Source organism: Mustela nigripes, chromosome 3, assembly GCF_022355385.1.
Source record: "Mustela nigripes isolate SB6536 chromosome 3, MUSNIG.SB6536, whole genome shotgun sequence".
Classification (NCBI taxonomy): Eukaryota; Metazoa; Chordata; class Mammalia; order Carnivora; family Mustelidae; genus Mustela; species Mustela nigripes.
In genome coordinates this window covers 35,752,272-35,772,374 of record NC_081559.1, presented here as the reverse complement: position 1 = coordinate 35,772,374, position 20,103 = coordinate 35,752,272, and the positions used below count along the sequence as shown (strand labels likewise).

At 33.5% G+C, this 20,103-nt stretch overlaps 1 protein-coding gene across 9 annotated transcripts in view; it reads right to left on the bottom strand.

Annotated features, from left to right (window-relative positions):
• AGFG1 (ArfGAP with FG repeats 1) overlaps positions 1-20,103 on the bottom strand; it is a 75,050-nt gene that overhangs the window by 8,989 nt on the left and 45,958 nt on the right. For 4 of the 9 annotated variants that reach the window (XM_059393633.1, XM_059393632.1, XM_059393635.1 and 1 more), the window contains exons 4-11: positions 17,815-17,977; positions 16,484-16,637; positions 8,585-8,704; positions 7,850-7,921; positions 6,246-6,455; positions 4,995-5,175; positions 2,485-2,564; positions 1,948-2,040 (exon numbers count right to left, since the gene is read on the bottom strand). In XM_059393633.1, coding sequence (XP_059249616.1) covers positions 1,948-2,040; positions 2,485-2,564; positions 4,995-5,175; positions 6,246-6,455; positions 7,850-7,921; positions 8,585-8,704; positions 16,484-16,637; positions 17,815-17,977 — 1,073 coding nt within the window. The remainder of the gene's footprint in view (positions 1-1,947; positions 2,041-2,484; positions 2,565-4,994; positions 5,176-6,245; positions 6,456-7,849; positions 7,922-8,584; positions 8,705-16,483; positions 16,638-17,814; positions 17,978-20,103) is intronic. The other 5 variants (XM_059393636.1, XM_059393638.1, XM_059393637.1 and 2 more) reach the window with 2 other exon arrangements.

Below are 20,103 nucleotides of genomic sequence, written 5' to 3'. Positions count from 1 at the left end.
TTCCTTTCAATAACCTGTGCTTAGCCTAATACTAAAGATCACCTTAGAACATCTGAACATATATCATACCTACATAACTTCCTTTCAATAACCTGTGCTTAGCCTAATACTAAAGATCACCTTAGAACATCTGAACATACATCATACCTTTTATATTCATGTACATCCTACACAGATCCTTAACGTTAAAGGACTTTCATACTCTACATAAAACAGAAGTTAAAAGAAATTAAGAAAGCCCTTAACTCTAATGACAAACCAATTTGGAGGTACAATCATGAAAGCAAAATAATCGAAAGATTTACCAACTATATAGGATAATGCAAAGACCAAACACAGTGATTTGTAATTTTCACAAAAACTCTGCCAGTAGGAGAATATTGTTCACATTCTATAGAAAAGGGTAACATTAAGACTCAGAAAAGTTAGATCAATATAAGCTTAGTCAAGGTACAATCTGGGTTTCCAACCTTCAGTTGTCAAATGGTATTACAATAGCTATAAAAATAGTGACACTACCTTGCAAACAATTTTAAACACTCAACAAATGTTAGTACATCTTCCTAACATCTTTACTCTACTCATTATGAAATTAATATATAAAAAGATATCTTAAGATCATCAAACATGTAAATATGAAGTCAGGATTTGAACACAAGTCTGGCTGCACCCAAAACATATTCACTTAACTTTTCTAAGCCTCACTTTCCTCAGCTGTCAACATGTATTTGATGAGAGTTAAGAGGACTAAATAAGACAATGTACAGAACCCTTTGTGCCCAGAGACATCATACATATTCATTCCACCAAGTAAAAATAATATGCTAATAATTAGAAATGTTCCATATATTTTAACTGATGAATATTTCTGTCTGAAACAGAAATTAAATCACTAAGTATAACTGAATTAAAACAAAAACAATTTAAAGAATTATTTGAAATTAAAATACTTATTAAACATCTATTATGTGAGATACCAACAAATCATGACTGAAGAAACTCCTACTACCACAATTCCTGATCTTGCCAATGACCAAATTTGCTAATAATTACCAATTCTTAAGGCACAAATTATGTTAAAAACACCTTATTCTTTCAAGATTTCACATCAATATATGCTATATGCTTAAAGATTTAGTTCTAAAATTATTGGGACATGTGCACAAGAACAAAGCTGGCCAACTTTAAACTAATGGGTTTCATGCTATACCATGTACACTTGCTGACACCCCAAGATACTGGCAAATAGTTCTGGTGTTCAGGGTGACAGGACAAAAATCAAAGAAATGCAATATAAAAGCTATGTGGCTGGTGTGCAACATGAACCAAAATGATAAAAGGGAAAAAATAAAGAAGATTTAAAAATTATCAAGAGAGAATATTCAAATATTACACCCCAAATCAAATCAGGTTTGCACAACTTAAAAAATGTGAAATGTTCTCAAAGAGAGAAGCACTAGAAGACCTAATTGCTAAGGCCTCATGTAATAAAGCTAATGTGTTCCTCACCAACTCATGAAGAGCAAAACACGAAACAAAAAAAACCTCTCACAAATTTTTCCTATTATGCATGAGTGAGTAATAACCAGTAATTCCAAAACCAGACCACCAAATGAGTCAGAATTGCTGTATTCAAAAGTCCCATCTCAGTCACAAAATGGCATGGCTGGAAGAAGTCACATCTCCATGCTTGGGGCTGCCTCACCTGAAGAATGAAAGCTGTGACTGATCCATGGGGGCTGCTAGAGAACTGCTAGGGTCCCTCTCAAATATTAAAGTCCAGGATTTTATAAATTTTTAGCTAGTGTACTCTTTATGGACAAACTCTTCCATCCACTTCAGGAAGAAAGAAGAACTTTATTTTCTGATGTTCTTCTCATGGCGTCTTTGCAATAAATAAACACCTTTTCCAAGTTTTCTGTTCTATAATCTATACTTATTTCTTACCTGTTGCTCCTCTGGCATTGGTCTGAAATGGATTTGTAGAAGATGCCACAGAAGGACCAGCAGCAGCAACAAATGGATTTGTAGAAGGCGTAGCTTTAAGAAATTATAAAAATACACTATAAAATCTAATATATTTGTATTCAATTATCAAAAATATTTGTTCATACATTAATGAGGACAGAAAACTAGAGCTTTTGGGGGCGCCTGGGTGGCTCAGTGGGTTAAAGCCTCTGCCTTCAGCTCAGGTCATGATCCCAAGGTCCTGGGATCAAGCCCCGAGTCATGCTCTCTGCTCCGCAGGGCGCCTGCTTCCTCCTCTCTCTCTGCCTGCTTCTCTGCCTACTTGTGATCTTTGTCTGTCAAATAAATAAATAAAATCTTAAAAAGAAAGAAAACTAGAGCTTTTTGATAAAATTGTTGCTTTCACAGTCTTCCAGTACACCTAAGAAAATGCAATACTCTGTATATATAAGCTTTATATGTTTTATAAAAATCTATCTATCTATCTATCTATCTATCTATCCCAGAAACACATACCTCCAAATGGAGCAGGCACACTTGAAGAAGCAGGCTGTGTCTGTGCAGAAGCACCCACTGGCACTGTTCCAAAAACATTGCTGAAAACAAACACAGAAGGAGTTCTTTTTATTTTCTTAAAGCAAAGGTAATCAGTCTAAAGAGTGGCCATAAAATGTGGAAACAGTTAATACTGAGAATACTATGTATCATAGCAGTTCTTAAACTTTATGTCTCAGGACTCATTTACATTCTGAAAAGTTACTGAGAATTCCAAAGAGTCTTTGTGTAAATGTGCTGTATATTAACAATATGTAAAGAAATTAAAACAGAAAATTTTTTAAATGTCATTGTTTTAAAATTAACCATAAAGCTATTACATGCTCCCGTAACTAGCATTTTTATGATAGAGAATTATATTTTCTGAAACCGAAGGACCTTAGCAAAAATCAAAAATTTACATTAATATCACCACTCATTTTATTAGAAAAGTAATGTGAAGCTGTCAAGCTCATGGCGGATTGAAAAATTTTCTAAAATTCTAGTATTTGCTTCGACGTGTGAATTTTACCAATTATTTTCCTTAAAGTGACAGACTTAAATATTCATTTTTAAGAAACTTTCTGCCAAATATCCAAATCTGAATAACCATGGTATATCATTCTTACTTTTAAGGAAAACCAGTGTTCCATAAAACAATGGATGTAGTCATTATTATGTGTGGCTGGTTCATTCCACAACTTAAACAACCACACACGCTGACTTTCCTCAAGTTACCCACGATACTTCAACATGCAGTAGAAATTACTTGATAAATACCTTGCTTGAACACATAGAAAGTTAAGAGGACATTATTTAAAGGTCAGGATTTAATCAAATTAGATTTTCTTAGAAGATTTATGTTAGGCAGGGCACGCGGGGGAGAGAATCTCAAGCCAGCTCCCTGCCAAGGTTGGAGCCCAATGTGGGGCTTGATCCCACAACCCATGAGATCATGACCCAATCTGAAACCAGGAGTCAGACGTTTAACCAACTGAGCCACCCAGGCACCCTAGTAAAATTAACTGTTTTGTCAAGAATATTTGTAGGAATATATAAATAAGCCACAGGGCAGTAATGTACAGCACAGTGACCAGTCAATAATATTAAGGTGCATACTTTAAAGTTATAGAGAGTAAATCCTAAAAGTTAGCTATGTATGGGGACGGATAGTAACTACATTTACATGATCATTTCACAATGCACACAAACATCAATTATGCTGTACACCCGAAACCAATATTATATACCAATTACATCTCATGAAAATAATTAAAAAGAATATTCAGAAGAAAAACTAAATCAAGACTATCCACAAGTAAAACTGAGTATGTGCTGGTAAGAAATATAATGACAATTAGATGACTACTAGTACAGTTTGGTATCACGGTCTTAATTTGTGCTAAAGTGTTGGCAAGTTTTTACTTGTCACTGCTTCTGTACCATCATATCAATGTCAATACCGAAAACACAAATAACCTGTGAGAACTATTATGACTGTAGTTTTAATTTCAAAGACCCCTTTGAAAGGGTCTCATGTACCCTAAATGTTCCATGGACCACACAGTGGGAACCACTAATATACTGTAATATAGTATCAATAAACCATTTGTTATGTATACCTATGTTTCCAGAGGTATAATTACTTTATAATTAATTAATTTAATTAATTTATAATTACTTTGCTATAGGTCACTATTTCTTATGTCTAACACAGACATCCTAATGAAACAGGATATATACAAATACTCTAAACTTTACTTCTTGGATTCAGTTTTCCTGCTTGGCATATAGAAAATTAATTACTGGAGAATCCAAGTAGTTAGTGTTACAATCTTCCCATTTCTCTCTAGAAAAGATGCTGAAGGGAAACAAATAGATACTCAGGTAACTGTACTGTGGTGGTAAGTCACCTGTACTTCTGCATCTGTTTTCTTTCAGAAATGTAAAAGTTACAACTACAAGAGTTTTTAAAGCTTTATTGCTGTTAAAATGTGTTAAGACTTCCTGCTGCCAAAAATACCCTCACATCAGATATATTTAGACACCGATGAGATACAAAATTGGATCTTGGGTTCTCTTGCAAACATTTCTAAAAATATTTATTTACAACTTAAGCTACAACATGTTACTTTCAGTGTTTAGTCTTCATGACTAAAAACTGTACCTTAAAAGTATGTAATTTTCTAAATGGATTCTCTGCTCAGTATAATTAAATCTGTATATAACTCCTCACTCTGAGATGCATACATACCCTCAACTATAACTTTAGTGTTCAAGAAAGAAAGTTAACAAAACCTTTGATTAAATAAAAAGATAAAATGACAATTACTCAAGGATATTTGAATTAGCAAATTAAACTCAGTTTCTGCAAACTATAAAAATATTCAAGAATTTAAAAAATATATCACCAGTCATTATTTAACATTATTATTCAGAGTCGGAAAAAAAGATAACACCACGAAGCAGGAACACTGACTGAGACAAGGTACCTGCTAGCATTACTTGTGGAAGTATATGCGTTACTGGAAGTAGCTGCAGAGCTGAAAACGCTGTCTAGTTCTGCCAGGGCTGCGTATTTGTCTGAGGATGCACTTGACTGAGTGGGAACTGAAACCACAGAACCAACAGGAGCTTTACCTGTGGTCCCAAAGCCACTCCCCTGATCACCACCTATAAATGAACAAAAAAAAAATTACACTGAAATTTTAAGTTATGCTTACAATTTATCAACCACATTTGCCATGAAACACGTGTAAATTTAAAGCTGATTTAAAGCTAAGCAAATAAATGGACAGAACTCCACAGTTTTATCTAATAAACTACCTAGAAACCACTGGATAAGATTAATTGCTACACATACCACTGTGGTAGAAAACAAATACTGTTTCTTTAACAAAAATGAACACTGTAACAATAACATGTCTAGCTTATGTATAAAGAACAAATTCTCAAAGTGCTACATTAACATCTCCAGAACAGGTGATTCTCATTCAAGTGAACATTCAGATTTATAAAATGCTAGACTCAATGTGAACAACTCATTAATAATATCATTTTCCCAGGGTTGTCCATGAAAAAATTAGAGACAGTAATAAAAGGGAACATTCTCAATAGCACTTACCATGCGCCAGGCACTGTTCTAAGCGACTGAGATACAACAACACATAAAAAATTCAATGCTATTACTACCCTCATTCTGGAGATGAGAAAGCATGGTCAGAGATAGATCAGGATGCAGACTCCAGTCCAAAAGCAGACCTCTGCTGTGCTCTACCACACTATGCATTTTGAAAGGCAAAATACTGGCCATAAGATCAAAACAAGCTATAAATATATACTGTAAAAATAATGGGTTTAGTTTTTTTTTTAAATACCAAAATATTAATAGCAAAAATAGTCCAAAATAAATATATTACAAAAACCACCACATAACCCTCCAGTCAGCATTACTAATAGGATTTATTGGTCCTCCACCACCTTCCAACAGTGAAGCATGCTTTCTAAGACAAAATTAAATTTTATTGTTTAATTTCTTTTAAAATTAGAAGCATACAAATAGTTTCTAGGACTTCCAAAAGGCCTCTTACTGGATTATGGTAAATACTCATGAACTTCTAGTACAGATAAAATTTCTTCACAACTATGAAAAGCATAGTGACCTTAAATTATAATAAATACAACCACATGTAGAGAACTGTTTAATATACAAATTTGTATTTATTTTGTTTAAAGCTTAATACCTTGCCCAGCACTGAAGATATTGTCTAAATTAGCAAGTGCTGCATATTTGTCTGTAGTCTGTAGACCAGCTTTGTTTGTTGAAACTTTACTAACAGCTGATGCTGTTTGATGACTCTGGGAAGTATTGAAGGTTCCAAAATCAGCACTGGAGGATTTGGGGAAGTTATCAAAATGAGCAAAATTAGCATTTACTGATCCAGCACTTCCACCTGTAACAGAATAAACAAAACACTTAAAATTTCTAGACTTCTCCCCAAATCCTTTGAATAGATTATGTGTTTTCTTCCTTAATTAAGTGTTCTACAAACAATCTTATTGGCAAATGGCATTTAACTTTAATCATCTATGTATGACTTTTTATAATTTGGGAAACTACGTTTTCAAAGGCAATGGAAACATGTAGGGTAGCAAGTTACTGTGTATTATCTACACTGAAGTGAAGACTAATTCATAGAAGAGTAATTATTCCAAGCTACTCCATGGTAGCATGGAATAATAACCAGAAGAGTAACTCCATGCTAACTGGGTTTTAAACTCAGTTACTTTATAGACTATTCAGTTATCTATGTACTATCACTTTTTACTGGTTCTTCCTGAACAGTCTCCATAAGCAAGACACAAAGTATCTTATACTCTAAGTTCTTAAAGCTCCAATAGAGACACGGTTGAAACAAATCCCAGGGTACAGATTTAAAATGTTTAAGATGTACTATTTTGATCCATAATTTCTTAAAATGTGGTGTTTGAGCTTTAGGCTTATTTTACTTGAAGAGCTAATATTTAATTCCACATAATAATTTAATGTACATATAATATCATGGTTGTCCTCAGTAAAATCATGCCCTATTATATAGTTCAAAGAATAAAATTTATAGTATACAATGCATAATCTAAATATCATACCATTTTTTAAAAATTTATAGATCACAATTCACCTAATGGTCATTACTGTATAGAGCCTGCTAAGAATTTAAAGACTATTCTGTCCTCTAGAGACTTCTCTAAAGTACTATCAAAAGATTAAAGCCAGACTATTTTCATTCTATGCTTTTGATGCTACACTGTTGGTATTAGTTCTTTACACCTACGTATTAGTTTCAGCAATCAAAATAGTATATACAATTAAATATTAAATGATAGCAAAGCACAATTACAGATATTCTAAAAAACAGAAAGATACAGTTCTATTGAAAAAAGAGAACACACTTTTCCAACAAGTAGTATTATAGACATTGTAAAATTTACACTGATAAAATATATTTCAGGAATTAAACTCCAGTTGTTTTCAATCAAAACTAAGTAATGTGTGTTGATACCGAACACTGATCTGTTATAAGTAGCTGGTGAACAAAGTACATAATACTAAGCTTTTAAAATTTGATGAAATTTACTTCAAATTATTAAAAACTCAGTAAGTCAACTCTTTTTTTGTATACTGTTGTGTTCTCTAAGTCTGAGTTTAGTAATAGTGAAAAGAGAATAAAAGTGAGAATTTCAGAATGATTATCATTAAAAGATGAGTAACATTCTATAATTGGAAAAAATCCATGAAACATAAAACATACAAATTAGTAAAAGATGCCTACTTGACAACAGAACTTACTGTTGGAAGCCTGGAGAGGAAAAGCTGAAGTAAATTCACCAAAACTGCAGCTAGATGAAAGCATTCTAAATGCTGGACAGCCAGAAATTATGTAAATGATGGAATTTAAAGAAGGGGGAAAAAAAAGAAAAATGAAAGAAAAAGCTTTAAGACAATACACAGAGTTAAAAGTTGAAAGAAAAATAATCAGCCAAAAATCTAAAGGAGGGTTCAATGAGATTCTGAAAACAATACATTTTATGAGAGAGTACTCAATGTTTAAAGACCAATTCCTGCACAGAAAACTATTTCCAGTCTGATTAGAGTGATTGTTCAAAGGTCTCCTTTTGACTACTAGTATTTATCTTCTCAAGCTTGCTGCCCTGAAAATTGCTTATATTTTTCTATCTATGGAAGCAAACCATTAGCTTCCTTTATTCAGAGCCTAAATCAATGTGGCCTGAGATTCTAACAAATTTTTATCTCTGTACTGCTCCTGTTCATAAAGAAATTTAAGGGAGATTCATATGCAGGAAAAGGAAAAGAGTAGACACTGAATTAGATAACACACCAGATAATTTAAAACAAAACCAACCAAACAAACAAAATGAACATGGAGAAAAATAAATATTTCAGGTTTCCCCAGAGCTTTGTAAGGCTTATAGAATTTAAGTTCAGAATAATTCTTCAAACTATATCTAGAGAGTTTTGTGTTTTAAAAGTAAACATTGAAGCATAATGCCAGAGAAGCTCTACCTGTAGTTTGGGGCTGAAAAGGAGAGTGACTCGCTGTGGGGAAACCTCCAAAATTACTCGAACCACTAGACTGTCCAAATGCATCAAAGTTTGCAAAATCTGCATTTGCAGAATTCTGAGCTGTAAATGGTAAGGAACAATATATGTTAATGAATATGAAAATTATAAATGGAAAATATGACAAATGAAATTTGTGAAAAGTTTCTGTCTCACAACTCACTTTAAAGAGAATACATTTAGAAATCAAATCTTAAATCCTACCAGTGTTTACTGAACCCACTTTCCAGCAATTCATTAAAAAGTATCCCAAAATTTCCCCACTTTGTATTAATAATAAATGTGTACATACATAATACACTTTGAATAACCTCAAGAATAGTACAATAAAAGTGATTCTATTAAAGGAAACTCTAAGAGCATTAAATACATGAATTACAGTGATGTAAACACAGATGTAAGTTTATAGATTACACTCTGAAAAATTCAGATTTAAAATGGTAGTGACTCATCAGCTATGTGAATCTACAATAATGATACAAAGAAGTTTAAATTCCTTTAATATTCTTTGGGTTTTTCCCTAAGCTTACAACTATTTTACACCATGGCATATAAAAATTAAAAAACTGAATGTATAACAGGGACATGATTTCCAAACAAATCAAAGATATCCACATTCTGTTAAAAGCCTGCCATTCTTCATATATATTAAAATTTGAGAAATGATGAAAACAGTAAAATTTATAACATTAGTGTACCTCAGACTCAGTGAAAAAGACCCAACTGGTATCTTCCCACAGGTCATCAACAAAAAAAGAGCAAATTTTTAGGCTTCTCTAAACTTAAACCATGTAGCTAAGTAAAATAACACAAAAGTTTTTTTTTAAAGGCTAAAATGGATGTTGAATAAGATTTTTATAGAGAATATAATGAGAAGTGGCTGATGCGCGGGAAAGGGAATGTTAAGTGGGAAGAATGAAAAGCATGCTCAAAAGATAAAGGTTAAACGCCATCAACATAGTAAAAGTCAGCCACTTTAAATCCTTTGCAGGCAGTATCACTTCAAGGAAGTTCCTGTAGAAAAAATCTTGTAAATGAGTATGGCTATATCTAACAGTTAAATAACATGAATTTTATAATAATGAAAAAAATTAAAAACTCAAATGGCCAGTAATGCAGAATCACTTAAATATAATACAGAACACTGCAGAAATATAAGGCAGCCATTAAAAAAAAAAACACACATACACACATAGAATATGTAGTTCTATTAAAAAATGCTTATCACAAAGTAAGTAAGATAATTAGGTTAAATAAATTCCAAATACATTTCATTTGCCAATTTTGTTAGCATGGTATCACACGCACGGAAAATCTGTATTTTCATTACCCAAAGTAGTGAATTTCCAGATTTGGTTATCATTTTCTTCTTTGTTTGCTTGAGTTTACTAACCGTTTGCAATAAATATGTATTCTAACTTACACAAACCCAAAAAAAGTTACTAAATAAGAAATTTTCTACTAACAAAGTAAAACATTATCCTAGGAAGATAATCAGGAAAACTTACAGCATTTTATGTAATTATTCTTTTGTGTCTATCTGAAAGGGTATGACTGCAGCAGGGGGAAATGCACCTAAAGTAGACCTTTTTTTTACTAGACACCCGAGCCACTTCCCTTCCTATGTCCTCACATCTAGCACATCTGACAGGTGGAAGTGCTATGCTATATATACATATCACTACTCACACTCTGTTCTTGAAAAACCTTTTTTAAACACATTTGTCCTAGCTCTCAAACATTATACAGTGGTATCTAAATTAAAAGGCTGCTTATTACATAACAAAATAAATTTTGCATTTTCTGGATACTCTGAAATCTTTTTGTTGTTATTTCTACTTCATATAATAAAATTCAATTTCTTTACAGGCTGATATTTTACTTTCCCAAAAATAAATACAATGAAAGATAAACTAATAAGTTATAAATAAAAGATAAAAGTATTGAAAAATATTTTGGAAGAAATATGTACACAAGTTTAAATCATAAATATAAATAAAAGTTTAAACCTAGTTACCACTTAGTATAACCAAATAAGCTTGTGAAAAGGGAATCTAAACTAATCAGAGAATTCCATCTTAACATAAAAACTGTACAGCCTTGGGGCACCTAAGTGGCTCAGTGGGTTAAGCCTCCCCCTTCAGCTCAGGTTATGATCTCAGGGTCCTGGGATCAAGCCCCAAGTCGGGCTCTCTGCTCAGCAGGGAGCCTTGCTTGCTTCTCCCTCTCTCTCTCTGCCTGCTTCTCTGACTACTTGTGATCTCTGTCAAATAAATAAATAAAATGTTAAAAAAAATTGTACAGTCTTGGACAAGTCCCTCAACTGCTCAAGCTCTACCAGTTTATTCACTAGCAAAACAACAGGATTCAGTAAATGGCCTGTACTTGCAAATCCAGCAGTATGACTACAAATTCAGCAGTATGATTCTATAATTTATAGGACAACGGAAATTAATTTTTAATAACTTTGGAACACTAGGCCCAGAAGAGGAAATTCTACTAAAAGACAAAGGATGTCGAATATTTAACTTATAAATAATACAGCTATCAACCAAAAGAATGAAAGAATATGGTACAGGAAGTTCTCAAATTTAGAGTAGGTTGTATTTCAAAAAACAAGTTCTAAGTTTTTTGAACAACCTAGTTGTACATTTGAGAGTAAATGAAATGCATCTATACCTTGGAGAAAAAGGAATTAGGTCCCTATGCTGGTTCATCACTTATAACTGCCAATATATGTGAGTATGTAGTCTACAATAATATATATTCTACAGTTAACTTATATTTAGACCATTATAGGGAAAATATACATTTAACACTTTTGAAACATCATCAGGAAACAAATCAGTTCAACATAATCCAATTTGTTAGTCAAGTCTACTTTATCACATTTATAAACATTGGTGTTTTCCAACCAGAGCACCAAACACATTAATCAAATACCTATTCATGAGAGCAAAGCAGCACTTTGTAATGCTTCTTTCAGTTTTTATATGGAGACACTGAATCTACTCACTGTCTTCAACAACTGGTTATAGTAACTTTTAAAACTGCTAAGTACCATAGAATGAAATTTTAAAAACCACAATTTTGGAAAATAAACACTAATAAATTCAATAATACAAAAATTACTATCTGGAACCTCAAGCAATCTCTATACAAAGAAATAAAAACTGAACAGAATGTAAAACAGGAAATATGCTTTTCAAATATAATCTTATCTCAAAGACCACAAAGAAGTAATCTGTTTAAGAATTTAATGCACGAAAGTTAATGAGCCTAAACCTTGTTGAAAACTGTCTTTCATCTCCAGTGAAATAGGGGTACTCAGGAGAAAGGAAGATAAACAGAGACCAAAGTAGAAATGGACTACCTTCATCAAATTCAGCTGAATTTGTTTCATCTACACATATTTAAATTTTTCAACCTCAACACTTAGAAAGAGAACATTTCACATTAAATAAATCTTTCCTGCTTCTCTTAAAAGAAAATCATTGTATCTAGTAATCCTGAGCCTGGGTATCCATGTGGCAACAGGGGATTAGAACATCCCCCTTTGCATGTGGTTCCTTCATAGTATTACTCACTAGTGTTAACTGGGTGGCAAGACAATGAAGTTTAACACCCCTAGTACAAAATGTGACAAAAATCAATGACAGTTTATAGTTCATAAGTTTGTGGTATGTTTATTACCAAGCAAAATAACTCTTAAATTCTGTAAGTTAATTACGTTTCTAACTGCACCAGTACTTCTGTAGAAGTTGAGTTTTCCTGAACACAGCAATAACCACACCACTGATACACATCCTCACATACCATGTCAACCAGAATATTCTGATGAAGATGTCTGGCTTTTAAGCCATTAAACTATCTGCAAACATAACAGGTTTCCCTATAAAATAATGCTAACTAGACTGGCATATCTGAATAATTATCATTTGCTATTAAAAGTTCCATTTGTCATATCAATCTGTATGGGAAAAAATTTTCACCTTAAAAAGTTTTTAAAAAGACGTGCCTGGGTAACAGTTGGTTGATGTCCAACTCAGCTTTTGGCTCAGGTCATGATCCCTTGGGAGAGTCTACTGAGGATGCTCACCTTCCTCTCCCTCCACCCGCTGCACACCTGCTCACTTGCACATCTCTCTCTCAAATAAACAAATCTTAAAATTAAAAAAAAAAAAAAAAACACAAAAATTTCAGGGCACCTGGGTGGCTCAGTGGGTTAAAGCCTCTGCTTTCGGCTCAAGTCATGATCCCAGGGTCCTGGGATCGAGCCCTGCATCAGGCTCTCTGCTCAGAAGCGAGCCTGCTTCCTTCTCACTCTCTGCCTACTTGTGATAAAAAAAAAAAAAAAAAAAAAAAAAAAAACAAAATCAAAAAACAAAAAACGAAAATTCCAGGGTGACAATTCAGTTATCAATGATTTGACATTTGTGGACCATATATGGTAAAGTAAAGATTCAGGATTCTTGTAAAGGCTAGGGGAAAAGACAGAATGGAAAAAGAAGAAATAAATTATTAATTTTCTTAGCTTCCTCTTGTAGCATGTGTATATATTTTATTCTCCTGGGATCAAATGGAGTTTAAAAAAAAAAAAGGGTGATTTGAGGGTATATTGTAAATAAGAACTCCAGGCTAAAAAACTACTCCTCTTAGGCAACCTGACCTAATTGACGTGGTTATTAAACTATATCCTCACAGACTCATCGTTCCTACCTTTTCTACCACATGTGGAAAAGAGACAAAATAGTTAAGATCTATCTTAAATCAGTCTGATAAAATTACACGTTTCATTTCTTTTTTTTTTTAACATGTTCTACAATTAAATAATAGCTATTATTTTCAAAGAGCATTTTAAAGGAGTTATTGATGCTATGACTGCAATCATGGTACAAAGCAGCTTGTGGAGCTGCACTGACCTGCATAACTATTTCTGGCTACCTATTTTTGGCTAATAAGGCTACCTGGAAGAATACAGCATTAATTCCCTGAATAGTGAATATTCACAAATTGCATTTAAAGACAAAAACACAAGGGAAACATGAAATAAACTGAAAATTTACAAAAGAAATTGGTAGTTACTTATCAGTCACATCAAATTGTATTTCAGTAAGTGTAAAACTGAAATAAATGCAAATTATTCATGAATTACAGAAGGTTTCACTCTATATTCTTAGATTCTTTAACTCCTTTTGCCAGCATTCAAAAGCAACAGGTGGCAACAGAGAGCTGGGGGCTCACCTACCACAGCCCCAACATCTTAAGCTTCCTGATTTCTTACCCTTCTCAGTATAAACTTTGCTGAGAAAGATATCCTCTTCAACCTAGGATCCCTTTTTAAAGCAAACATACATAAATTACACCATAATTTCCTTCCGTAGCAGGCCCTTAGAAAATACTTTTATTAATACTTATTTTTTCTCAGTAATATTTAAAACAAAAACTCTTAATGCTGGCTAAAAAGAAATGTGGCTGAAGAGCAGCTTTTCCATAATTTTTTGAACTACCTTAAACAGTACATTTTGTGTGTGTGTGTGTGTATATATAAAACACACACACACACACACACACGTGTTATACTGCATGCCATTATTATCCAACTATATAAGCCAGGTCGTCAAATTAAAAAGAAGGGACGGCATCACAATCTCACAGGTGAGTAAAAGAAGGGAAAATAAGTTCTAAAATACAAGTAGGAAATCAATTCTGTTAAGTGCTAGTTTCAGCTATGCTCACAAAATAGTGAAAATCCAAGTTTTGGAAAGACAGTCTTGAATTTTTCTTGTTTAATTGAAATATGGAAATCAGTGACAAACAGTAAAAAACATGAGTTAATACACTAAACATACATGCAAAAATATAAAGCAAAGTTTCAAATAAAATGGCTACAAAATGACTAAATCAATTCTTAATTTTAGTGTTCCACATTCACTTTGTTGCTTACTCAACCACTCACAAATGCAAACAGGTAAACTTTCTATGACACACACAAAGCTTACTGGCATTCAAAGATTATTTCACACATATCTCTGATATAAATACAATGTAGGCTTTCAGACCATTTACATCAGAACTTATTTTTTGAAAAACTGTAGAAGGAAGCATTAAGAAACAACTCTAAAGACTCATTCTGAATCCAAAGCCTATTTCTTTTCACTACAATATGCCATTCATTGTTCATTACAGTTATTTACTATTACAATTAGAAAGGCACAAATAACTACATCTATACTTTAATAATCAACTTTTAAATATTACCTAGGTAACTGCAATGTTTATATATTCATTTACAAAACAAAACTCCATAATTTCTAATTTCCAGTGAAGTTCATTTAACTCTTTGTAACAAACATGTTAAGTCTGGGAATAAAAAAGAAGTTGTATCTTCTAGAGCCAACCTGAAGATACTGCTACTCTAAAAACAGGATAATATGAACATCAATAAAGACAATAATGACAACAGATTTGAGATGTAGCAAATGTTAAATTTATGAATCCATAATGATATGAAACAAAAAACAGATCATCATTAAAATATGGTGGGGCTTCAACCATTCTGATATATGACTGGTCAGAATTAGTTATATATTAACTTTCCTATACAAATTATACCACTGGGTAACCAAAGATTTTTAAAGAAATACTTCAGCTTATAAATGAAGTAATGATAAATTTAGAATATCAACATTTTGCATAATGGACCCAGGGACAGAGCATCAACAGCTCACCTTACAAGAACAGAAATAATCGATAATATGTGCCTCTTAAACCATAAATACCAAGTTTGCACCCCTCCAAAAATATAACCTGTAACGGATCATATATCTAGAACCAATTATCAATTTAGAGAGAATACAGAGAGAAGAACCTGTCAAGGGATCCCACAGTGGTGCAATCAACAAATTCAGAGTAAAATCAACTAAACAGTCTGCAGGACAAATAACCTGATTTCTTCAACAAATAACAGAGGAGAAAAATGAGATAGAGGAAGAAACCACAGGCTATGTGATACATGTCACAACTAGTGTGTAAACCTTATCTGAATAACCTCTGTGTGTTCAAGTGTGTGTGTGTGTGTGTTTGTGTGTCAATGAACTGGAATGGAAAATATGAATAGTGACTAATGAATAATAGTAAGTATTATTATTACTAGTTAGGGAGTGGTAACACTACTGCAGTTATGTTTAACAAAGTTCTTCTGATTTACAGATATATATAAAATATTTAGGGATAAACCAATATGTCTAAAATTGCTTCAAAATAATGTTAAGAAAAGGAAATGAATAGAATGACAAATGAAACCAGATTAGGCATAAGCAATGAATACACAAGGGTTATAAATATCTGCTTTTGAATATTCGCAATTTTCCTTATTAAAAGGGTAAAAAAATACATTAAAAAGTCTTTTCCCATTTTTCTCTGGAAAGAGGTCATATCACTATCTGTCTGACATTAGGTATAATCTCTTCTGTGATTAAAAAAGCACCACGGCTGGGCACCTGGGTGGCTTAGTTGGTTAAGCCACTGCCTTCAGCTCAGATCATGATTCCGGAGTCCTGGGATGAAGTCCCATGTCCGGCTTCCCCTGCTCTGCAGGGAGCCTACTTCTCCCTCTCCCTCTGCCTGTCACTCCCCCTGCTTGTGCATGCTTTCTGTCAAATAAATAAATAAAATCTTTGGCGGGGGGAGCACAATGGCTACATAATACACCTCAACAGCTATGAGGCCCATTCCCTCAATGTAACACATTTACTGATACTTAAGTTTTAAAAAGAATGGATGTTTCGAGGTGCTATATACATGTGTCTGGCAAAAAACTGTTGGAAAAAAAACACATACCTGCATGACTGTTGAAATGTGCAAAGTTAGCAAAATTGGCTGTAGCTGTTGACTGAGGTGCTGGAGCAGCAAAGATGTCCGAGCCAAGATCACTTAAAAGGTCAAACTGCTTCTTTTCCTGCTGCTGCACTTGAGAGCGACCTACAACTGGGGACTAAAACCACATATTAACTATAAAGAGCTTCTGGTCAGTTCAGGTACATTTTTGTAACACTATTTCCAATTCACCACGTTTAAAACACAGTTTTAAAGATTACATAATCTTTTACTTGTAGTCTTGAATACTTTTGATATTTTCAACATCTTCCCAAATTCTCTCTCAATTCTAAGTGCAAAGTCAAAGGCAAGGACATACTGTATTACAACAGTTGTTACACCTTCTAACACAAGACAGACTTACTGCTAAGAGCACAGTGATGAGACTTTCACAAAACACATCCTTTATATGATGGGAAGAGTGCAATTATTTTTTACTCCAACCTCTTGTGAAAACTGTTATTTTATCCAGATGCCCAAGGGGTGCATTATAAAAAAACAGTAGACTTTAATTGAAATAATACTACACCTCAGAACCACTCTTGCGTAGGACAGACGTAAGCCAGAGAGGAACGAATCTGTCAGAGCTGAGTCAATTCTAATAAAGCGCAGAAACACAAACTTTACCAAGTTATGAAAAAACTTCAGTCTGTTTAGTTTTTTAAAATAAAGTATATAGGAACACCTGGGTGGATCAGTGGGTTAAAGCCTCTGCCTTCGGCTCAGGTCATGATCCCAGGATCCTGGGATCGAGCCCCGCATCAGGCTCTCTGCTCCGCAGGAAGCCTGTCTCCCTTCCTCTCTCTCTGCCTGCTTCTCTGCCTACTTGTGATCTCTGTCAAATAAATAAATAAAATCTTAAATAAAATAAGGCATATAAAGCAAAGCCACCTGTGTTTCAATGATAAACATACTTCACCATCAGTCAGGGAGAAAATTCTACTGCTTAAGAAATTCCTTCTTGTGAAAGTCCACTGCAGAGACTATTCTGCTCTAACACTGATGGTCCCCATACACACATGTTTTACTAAATGTATATGACAGATAGCTATTAACAACATTCCTGTAAATCTTTACAAACCTGTGGAGCATTTAAAGAAACTCTAATTTGCAGTAGCAAAAGGGAACAAAAATATGCACTTTTCAACCACTTACCCAAGGTTCTTTTAACTTATTATAAACCTTTAGGACAGAATGCTATTGGCATATAAGTTTATGCCACTGTCTTAAAGAATTCTCAGATTCATGATACTCACTAACCTCCTTAAGTAGAAGCCTCTACAAAGACTACTCACCTGACTAGGTGTGCCCTTATTTAAGTGCAGTGCTGGTGCTGAATCTCCTAAAAGAGACTTCAGTGGTTTGACCTCAGGTGTGCTGCTTGTGCTACTGGCAGAGGACCCTGAAATAGATGCATGAACTGATGCCACCACTTTGGCTTGTTCTGGAGGGACATACCTAAAACATATGAAAAATTAAGCAGGTAGTTAACTTAAAAAATGTAGGGAATACTATGCTTTAAAATGATAGACTTAATTATCATTTTTTATGAGACTACTTCAACATTAATCTTATTTCAAAACCCTCTTAGAATTGATAGCTTCAGACTGTATTTAACTGAAATACTCAGAAAGGGTAAGAAAGACTAACTACAAATCTTGTTTCAATTATTTACTTATAATTTTTCTAAGAAAATAAATAAAATACTGTTTTTTTTTTTAAAGAGAACCTACAGTTAATCTTCATGATGAACAGTTAAAACTCTTAATTTTTAAAAACTAAACTATCAAAAGATCATAATTAACATTTGGGAAGAGAGCAGAAGAATGGGAAAATATTTATTATATTACAGTTAACAGTCTAAAATATAAAAGTCTATTACATATCTAGGAGAATAACAACGTAATTTTTAAATAAGCAGAAACAATTCACAAATGGAGACAAAGAAATGGAAAACACTTGTAAAACTCATAAAAATGCAAATTAAAATATCACTCACATTTGCTCCAAGCATAAATTTTATGAATTTTGTTATTTCCTATTAAAATATATAGACAAGTATGCTCTGTGTCCCAGAAATACAACTTCCAGAAACGTTTCCTTCGGGATTAATGGGATAAGTAACACAGATACATGTGCATGCATGTTATCAGCTCTTTTTATAATTTCAAAAAACTGGCCACATATCAAACATTCATCAGGAGAAAAATACTTAAAGGGGTTATGTTAACATCTGTATAATAAAATGCTACACAGCTACTCTTGTTTTAACATGGAAAGATATCCCTAAGACTTCACAGGTCTTTCAGGTTTGTTCTCAGTCATGTAATACAAGATTTACAGGAGGAAGAGCATAAAGACAGGAAAAAGAAGCAGTAAGAACATAATGCCTAAACATTGCCAATGCTAACCTCCAGGGCTGGGATCATGTGAGAACTTTAGTTCTACTTCTAGGTTCTGTCCCACCCTACCCTTCTCCCAACCCACACCCCCAATATTACTTGGGGGACACAGGAAAACACAGTGGTTAAGAGCATCTTTATGTTCTAGAGACAGAGTTCTAATCCCAGCTCTACCACTCAACAGCCATGAAACCTAGGGCAAACTACTTCACCCTTTGTGCCTCCAATTTTTCATCTATAAAATGGAGATAGTTGCTAAGAGGTTTAACTGAGTTAACATTAAATACTTAGAACAGTTCCTGGTCCAGGTTTATTAGCTATATAATTGTTAGCTCTTACCAAATCATATAATAATGACAAACAATACAACTGCTTTCCCAATAAATGAGACAGATGTGATATGAAAATGGAAACAGGAAGTTGTGCTTTTCCGTAATTTGGTGTATTCACTGATATCAATTTTTGAGTACAGTCAAATCTCATCAAAGGATACAACCAGATAATACCTATTTGGTTCAAAACACTCGCCTGACTAAAAGTAAAGCAACCAGGCTTATGCAGCATAGGAAGTGAGTTTGAAAACTGGTCAATTTCAAAACCTCTTCAGATGTTAAGTACAGTGAGGATATTTAGAGAGACTGCATTTGGCTAGTACTTATGTCATGTTAAAAACCCACTGCACTGCTCTCTCATTACATTGTCCCAGGGATGCAGAAGTGTGAGTTTAAAATGCACAGGGCCTGGCCCATCTAGGGTCTAGGTGCCCATCTTTCAACTGTGTATTTGTTTTATTCTTGTCATTACCACCCTGTTTCTCAGGACAGAAAAAGTAACATGAATTATAATTATTTGAGGTTAACAGTTATTTGGGTTACAGTCTGAATTAATAATTTTATTATTATCATCATAAAACGCAAGAAGGGAATCAATGGTTTTAAATCTATTAACTCTTACTAATGCATACTTTACTTTTGCTGCTTAAAGATAAACCATCTGAAATCCCATCTAAGTTCTATTCAAACTAACTTTCTGAGTTGGTAAAACTATTGTGAAAAAATCAAAATCAGGCTATAGCTATGCAAGTAGAAAGGTCTAACTACAGGATACAAGGTCTTGGAAATTAAGAGCTAAAATGATGGATAAATATACACTTCATTTTAAGAATCATTCATGCCACCATGT